Below are 7595 nucleotides of genomic sequence, written 5' to 3' on the forward strand. Positions count from 1 at the left end.
ATTTTCTGCTCGCTTTACACATTTTGCTTTACTGCACCACCTTTATTGTTTTTGTAAAAGTTTCTTAATACAAACCAACATACCATACATATCATCATCAGATAACGTAGGGAAAATATTTGTCAAAATTTGAACTAAATCCAAGCAACAGGTTAACAACTACATGAGATTCAACTATTTCTCTTCATACCCATCTTTACTTCTACTTTAGCAACACAGAGCTGTCATTGTTAAAAAAATAAATAATCCGAAGTCCTGTCAGGATGTGCTTTCCTTCATTTACTGCTCAGAACAGACATTTGCATAATTATGTGAAGCAAGAAAAAAGACAACGTGAGGAGAAAATCAGCAGCTTATTTTTCAATTTGAGTCACAGTGAGAAATGATTAAATACATAATTACATGATTATATATGATTTTAAAAAGTACTTTTGATGGGACAGCGTCTTTGCTGTGGAAGTATTTTACTGTTTACCTTTCAGCGTAAGATAAAAGCACCCTGTTACTTCAAGACAACTAAAAACAATGAGCAAAGTCTGTTGTTTGGGCGACATCTGCCTCATAAAAACAAATGTACAAGACAACAATTCACGTTCTCTCTATAATGAGATACTGTGGTGCTATTTCCTTCTTTTCTTTTGGTTTCAACAGATAATTGTGCACATACTTCAGATTAAATCTGTGCCCTCCGTGATGATGCACCACATAAAACTGAACATCAACATTACATTCAAACTTGTTCCCACTTGGTCCAAACAGTTGATGATCTTTGAATATTAACATTAGGAAGGGTGCATGTTTTTTTCAGTCAGTTACATTGTTGTCTGCCCTGCCTTTTAGTTTGAATCCAAGCAGAAACAAACATATGACATGTTTACCATACAGGCTGAAGACACTTCTTAAATCCCGGCTTACAGGGTGACGTATAGCTGACAGGTTGCTCCCGCTGTTTCAACATTTCTTCAGTTTTTGTGCAAATTGCATGAACTGTGAAAGAGCCCAACTCACAGAGTCAGAAGGTTCAGCTATTGAAGAGGACCAGCAGTGATCCAGCAGTGGACATTCAATCAGAATGTAAGGGTCGGATCAGCCCCACCTATACATTGGTAGTGGACATTTTCCAAGAAGGGCAGCTGAGAGTGAAGGAGGTCCACAGTTGTTACGGATATGTTTTTGCACCTTGAGATGTCGAGTGTTCGCAGGCGGTTACAGTGCTGCACCAGGAGGAGCAAAGATCTGCGGGGGGTTCAAAAGGTCACAAATTCAGGGAATGTATCTTCAAATCTGGGGCTGCAGATACAGTGGACGTGGAGCAGTGTGCCACTCACCTGTCAGTGATGTTATTACAACAGGAGAGGTAGAGATGCTGCAGCCGGTGTAGGTACGGCGCAGCTTGGGCCACTCCACGGTCACTGATACCCGGGCAGTGGCTGAGTGCCAGGCTGGTGAGGCTGCGGCAGTGCCAAGCCACCGACGCCAAGCTGGCGTCGGTGATCTCCGGCAGCATGGAGAGAGACAGACGGCGAAGGTCTGGGTAATGCACCACCTGAAGAGGTGAGATACAGTATTAAATCCACAGTATTCATTTTTGATTTGTCCTGCATTCCTACTTTTGCCTCTCCTCAGCCTCCTACCTGTGTGATACTGCTGTCAGTGAGTTTGGGGCAGGCAGAGAGGTCCAGCTCCTGCAGCCCGTTGAGAGCTAAAAGTGAAGCTCCGGCCTGCTGTTTGAACTGCTGCAGGTCGTTCTGCGTCACCAGCTTGGGTCGCTCCTCAAACGGCAAACGCGGAGGCTTGAAGAAGCCCATGTTGCCAAAGGTCCGGGTGAACCTGGGACCCTTGTCTCCCTGTTGAATGACACTTTTATTACTTTACAACAAAAAGGCACAGGTACTGTAAACTTTCCGACTGCCTTCGTGTGTCTATGGTTCTCACCGTCTCCCGGTCAGGCTCACATTTGGTCGTTTCCACGATCCCGAGCAGACCCCAGTCTGTGACTTCTTTACACCAGCCGAGCCGCAGAACGACCAGCTTCTGCAGGTATGTGGCTATCGCGCGCACAGACAAGTCCGTCACGTTGGCACATGACGTCAAGTCGAGCTCACGCAGAGTGACCCCTAGAAGCTGGGTGAGAGAGAAAACTGCAAGATCCTGAAGAGACGAGGGAGAAGAGAAGTTATTTTCCATGTATTTTTCCACACAGACACGCATGTAAACACACATAATACTGACTGACCCTAATGTAGGTGCAGCCCTTGAGGCTGAGTGTCTCCAGCTGTGCTCTGGCAGCACAGGATCCCGTCAAGCCTTTCACTATCTCTGTTCCGCTGACATGCAGACACTCGGACAGATCCAGACTCCTCAGGGACGACGTAGACAAAAGGTCAGCGAGGCCTGTGGATGAGACGTGGGTGTGTGAGGCACGAGTTGCATCCCCTGGCCAGAGAAAAGCCCAACCCTGCTTTAAGAAGGCTTTAATAGTCTTTTATGATATACATTTCATGACATAGATTAGTCCCAACACGTCAACTCTATGTCAGCGTTTGCCTTGCGAGGTTCAGGGCTGATACAGTACAGTGATGTCATTTCACTTGTTTTTCTTAGCAGGTAAGGCCAGATTGTGTAGCATTTATGATGAAGATTTCATTATGCCCACTGATAGATTTACAGAATTAGAGATCATCTGACGTTTCGTCTAGACCACCATCGGTCAAATATTGCCCTTGACTATCACCTATATCAATATAATTTTCATTTTGTGGATATTATTGGTCTCCAGAGGACATATCCTAATATGTTTAGTGACCCTCTGACTTTTTGGACCAACATAAAGCCAACATTTTCACTTGACACAAAAATATCAAAATCTCATCAAGATTTTCTGAACACATTCATGCTCCCCAGAGGATAAACCCTTTTCAATGTGGACCCTATGCGTTTTCCTTCAGTGGCACCATCAGGACATAACTTTGTGCAACAATATTTCATAATTCAACATGTTAATTGCTGTAAAATGTACTCACCACTTTCATGCTCCCAACGGGATACAGAGTTTAGTTTTTAATTTAGTTTTGATAAAGCTCTGAAGAGTAGCTACTGATTCAGCTCTAATGTTGTAAGTTGTAATGAACACAGGCTTCTAACGGCCACTCAGCATAGCGTTAAGACGTTTAGTTTGGCTATGTTTACAAATAAACCTTCAAGGGTATGATACACACAAAAACAAAAAATCATACTATCTGTACCTTTTTCAGTGATCCTCCAATCGCGGGACAAGGAGAGGTGCGTCATTGACTTCAGGCCCCGAGCTATGGCCTCTACAGACCTGCTGGTCAGCTCAGTGCAGGCACTGATGTCCAGTCTCTGGAGGCTCGGCTGGTGCTTCACCAGGATCTCCATTGAGTAATCGGTCAGCTCCTTACAGCCGTGCAGACACAGTTCCTCTAAGACCAAATCCTGAACCTGAAACACAGTAAACATCAAAAAATGACCAACAATATGTGTTTTCTATGAGGACAAGCAAGTAAAACTCTCATTAAAGGACACACTAAAATCCTGATCAAAATAAAGTATTGTCTCTGAATAAACCAGCACGTAGGTACCGAGATATGCAGAACCTGTTGCAGGGAGTAAAGGCAACCTGACCTGTGCTACAGTGCGTAGTGACTGGGGGGTAATAGAGGTTCTGCTGAGGTCCAGACCTACGAGGGTGGATTTCTGCTCTGTTAACAACCTCCGCAAGTTCCTCAGTGACAGCAATGCCGAGGAATCCTTAACGTCTCCCACCGGGCACCCTCGGTACGGGTCGAACTCGAAGGCGATGTGGCAGCCGGCCAGCGAGAGGCGGCGGAGGCGAGGGGTACAGCCGGTGAGCCGATTGAAGGTGAGGTCGGAGAGGTACCGCAGGTCGGACAGATCCAGCTCCTCCAGACCACACAGAGCTGACCCGATCTGGAACAAGAAGATGGAGTTTGACCGGAATTTGGAGCATTACTACGGGTGGATAAACAATAAAGTTGTGCAAACACGATGACCATAAAAATTGACTGTGCAATTATGAAAGGTTAGGCTATATTTAACTGCTGCAATACCAGTCGCCCTCATGATTACATGTATTACTCATAAAATGGTTGTAATGCTACTACAAAGAACCAAAACAGATTTACTGCAATCTGCCAATTCAAAGAAATGAAGTGTACATATTACCTTACTCGCTAAGTGTCTCTCCATCTATCAACTGTTAATATTTATTTAGAAAAAGAATGCCGTTAATTAGTTTACAATTTAAGAGACTTGATGTGATAATGTGATTTAACATGTTCGTTACTGTTTCTCTGCTCAGCTAGCTACGCTAGTTTTAGCGGGAGTTTAGCTTTTTTCTTTTTCTTCACCATGATATAATTTAGCTTCTGTCAATGCAACACAGAATAAATCTAGAACAAAGCAATTCTTCGAGGAAATGCAGCAGACAGGAGTGAAAATAACACAACCGATGGTGACACCTTACATACAAAAAGTCCTCAAAATAATGAACAGTTCTTGAGGCCAGGCCGCTACATAAAAAGTTAAGGAATCAGTGTTACATCACAAGCTCATATGAATCTACATTTTGACCACTTTCTTTACCAAATGCCCCCAAACCGATAGCTATCATAACTTCCTTTTTAAAAACTACAGGACAACATTACTAACAGTTTTTCATTAGCCTGATCGATTACGAGGAAAGCATCATTACTTTATCCTAATCTTACCATTGCTTAACAGCTTTGGGTCCCCTCAAGACAAGTAAGGCAACATCTCACCAAATTCAATTTAACCAAATATGTAATTACTGTGTTTTTACTTTGAGGCCAGAGTACTTACAATATTTGTTCTTTGCATTTGCAGTGTCTCAGCAGCCAAAATGGCTTTCGGCAAGTGTTATTTATTATTACTTCATCTCCAGTGTTCAAACAAGGTACACCAAAAGATATTCATAAAAGACTGTGCTCGAGGAATGCACTTTTTAGGATGGTTCAGACATGTTTGCAAGATAATCAGCTCAGGTGATTTTGAAACAATGGTCCACCTCAGCCCGCTGTCTCACTGATACATAACATAAAGTAATGTATAGTACCTGGTGTCTGTGCTCCTCCCTGGAGAGGAAAGCCCCAGACATGAAGAGGCTGTCCAGGCCCCTGAGGTCCAGCCTGCGGAGGGAGGTGAGGCGAGGGAGGAGGGCAAGCAGAGAGGCCTCTGTTATACTGCTACCAGGCAGGGCCAAGCTCTCCAGCTTAGAGCCCAAGCTCAGACCCACCTACGAGAAAGAAGATAAAAAGAGATAGCGCGCGCGTGCACACACACACACACACACACACACACACACACACACACACACCCAAACACACAAAGACACGTTATTGATAGAGTGATAAGGGCCAATGAATTCTGCAGTAACACCTGCTGCTCTGAGCTTTGGACCACGTGTCTAATTATGACTGTACTATATCCTGGTCAGTTTGACGGGAAATCCAAATGATAAGAGTGCTGCCATGCAAGTAATACTCAACACAATGTACAATGGGGGGGAGAGACCTGGAGGCAATGTGTTTCTAAGTTGAATAAAATCCACTCAACTTGGGTTTGCCCAGATTTCTTCAAAAGTCTTTCACAAGCCCTCGAGGTGGGGGAAATCTCGGGACCCACAACGAAAGTGTGTGATCATTTGAAGTGAAATCACACCGCTAATGTAAAATCAGAGCTCACATGACAGCAGCGATGTCATGTCTACAATAAATGCTACTGTTTCAGGAGAGAGGGAAGACTGATGCAAACACAAAACGCAAAAATGCTCGCCGATTAGATACCACTTCTGCTTACAATTTGTCTTGTTTGGCTTCGCAAAGCGGGACGTATTTTGGGTTCATAAGGGGGGCTTCAGGTGTTCTTCAGAAAACTTTGTGATATATATTCAGTTTAACATATTCTTAACTTGGAGCTTTGGCAATTAGAAGATTTTATAATAATATTTATCTACAATGTAGTCAATTCTAATCTCCTTAGCTTTTATCTTCAGCTGTGAAAAGACGGGAGAATATCAATATATATGAGACAGTAACTACCCGAAATCCTGCTAACCCAAGTAGTGAAATGTTTTTAATCGTAGTAGCATACTGCACCTCCAGAAGCAGTGATCTGGACATACTGAACCCATCAAGCTGGCTGATTATAAGACTGCAGCGTGACTTTCCGCCCAGACCCCTGATCAGCTCCAGGGACGAGGATGAAGCCGGGAAGCAGAAGGTGACGTTCTTCTGCACAAAGAGGAACAGAGAGAGAGGTAGCATGGGGTTCACTTCGCCCGATCGCAGACACACTCAAGCAGATCCTTCCTTCATGAAGTATAGATTATGAAGCTGTGTGTCCTGCATTATTACCTGAAAGTGCAGGTCCTGACTGGCATAGTACCAGCTGCGGGAGACCAGCGAGGCTTCCTTCCTGTCTGAAGTGTGAAGAAAGCTGAGGATGTAAACTATGATCTGCAGCAAGGGATAGAAATACAGCATTAGATCACATTAAAGAGTGAAGACCCTGGAAGAGAGAAACCCACCCAGGGTCACCTGACAGCTTTTGGTTAATACACATGACAGCATACTGTATGACTGAAGGACATGTTGTCCTTTGACAGTATGATCAGTTTGTCATTACAAGTCCTCATCCACCGGCAGAGGACCGTCACTGACACCTCCTGAGACCCGGCAACTCATTGTTGTCCTCAACAGAGGACATGACACTGAGACCTTCACTTCAAACACCTTGCATGCAGGTTATTTGAGTGTACTGTGAAAAGCGCATCCTGGGCTTTCTAGGGATGTAACACACACACACACACGGGGGTACAACAGAGCCCATCTTATGTCTTTTCAAAAGGACGGGAATTGCAGCAAACATGTTTTGTGGCATGAAAGGGAGTTAAGTGGTTGAATTTATAAAAACATATGGTTTCTGTTTATCATAAGTACGTAGTTTCCTTTATTTATGAGATTCTCAACTGTATCATATTACAATTTTAGAAGTGTGGTTCATTGTAAGCCTTTGTAAATACACATTTGAACCCATGTCCTGGGCAGTGAGACCTGCTTCTTCTTCTTTCATCAGAACATGAGGAGGAGTATTTGTTTCCAATATTCATCAAATGCGAAATAAATTGTATTATTTTATTATTAACAAATCTTGCCTTGTAATGTCATTTTTGCGGGAAAGATGACCTTTACAAGACACATAATAAAACAAAGTATAATGATTATTGATAACATATGTTTCTTAAACCCCAATTACCTAAATTGTGTTTAAATCGAAAGATTACAACCTATTACAATCCCAGTCACTCACCTCCAGAGGAAGCTCAGGTGTTTCTATGAAGTCATCCTCATTGCAGTCTTCCATCTCAGCTTCTCCTTCGTTATTAAACAGAACTCCAGACCATCAAGTGTCTCAGTTAGTTAGCCATTCACTAGCTAGCTGCACAAGTTACAAAGCGGTAGTTAACTAGCGTTAGTGTTTAAGCTAATAGCTTCTGTGTATGATTCGTATCATTCTTCCAGTCAACTATTCAG

General features: G+C 43.3%; 1 protein-coding gene across 1 annotated transcript; it reads right to left on the reverse strand.

The window, feature by feature from the left end:
* Positions 1-21: 21 nt before the first annotated feature.
* Positions 22-7595, reverse strand: fbxl9 (F-box and leucine rich repeat protein). Its single transcript, XM_079267067.1, has 11 exons — positions 7372-7595; positions 6417-6518; positions 6159-6293; positions 5117-5296; positions 3646-3951; positions 3246-3462; positions 2237-2394; positions 1936-2151; positions 1635-1847; positions 1329-1546; positions 22-1236 (listed from the first exon to the last, which is right to left on the reverse strand). The coding sequence occupies exons 1-11, from the start codon at positions 7423-7425 to the stop codon at positions 1068-1070; spliced, it is 1968 nt and encodes a 655-aa protein (XP_079123193.1). The 5' UTR covers positions 7426-7595; the 3' UTR covers positions 22-1067.

Source organism: Melanostigma gelatinosum (genome assembly GCF_949748355.1).
Source record: "Melanostigma gelatinosum genome assembly, chromosome: 1".
Lineage (NCBI taxonomy): Eukaryota > Metazoa > Chordata > Actinopteri > Perciformes > Zoarcidae > Melanostigma > Melanostigma gelatinosum.

Excerpts from the sequence above, each read along its gene's own strand:
- fbxl9 (XM_079267067.1), bottom strand. The coding sequence starts at position 7,425 with ATGGAAGACTGCAATGAGGATGACTTCATAGAAACACCTGAGCTTCCT. Across the intron at positions 5,297-6,158 it reads CCAGATCACTGCTTCTGGAG|GTGGGTCTGAGCTTGGGCTC; the intron begins GTGCAGTATGCT and ends TCTTTCTCGTAG. Across the intron at positions 3,952-5,116 it reads GGGAGGAGCACAGACACCAG|ATCGGGTCAGCTCTGTGTGG; the intron begins GTACTATACATT and ends TTCTTGTTCCAG.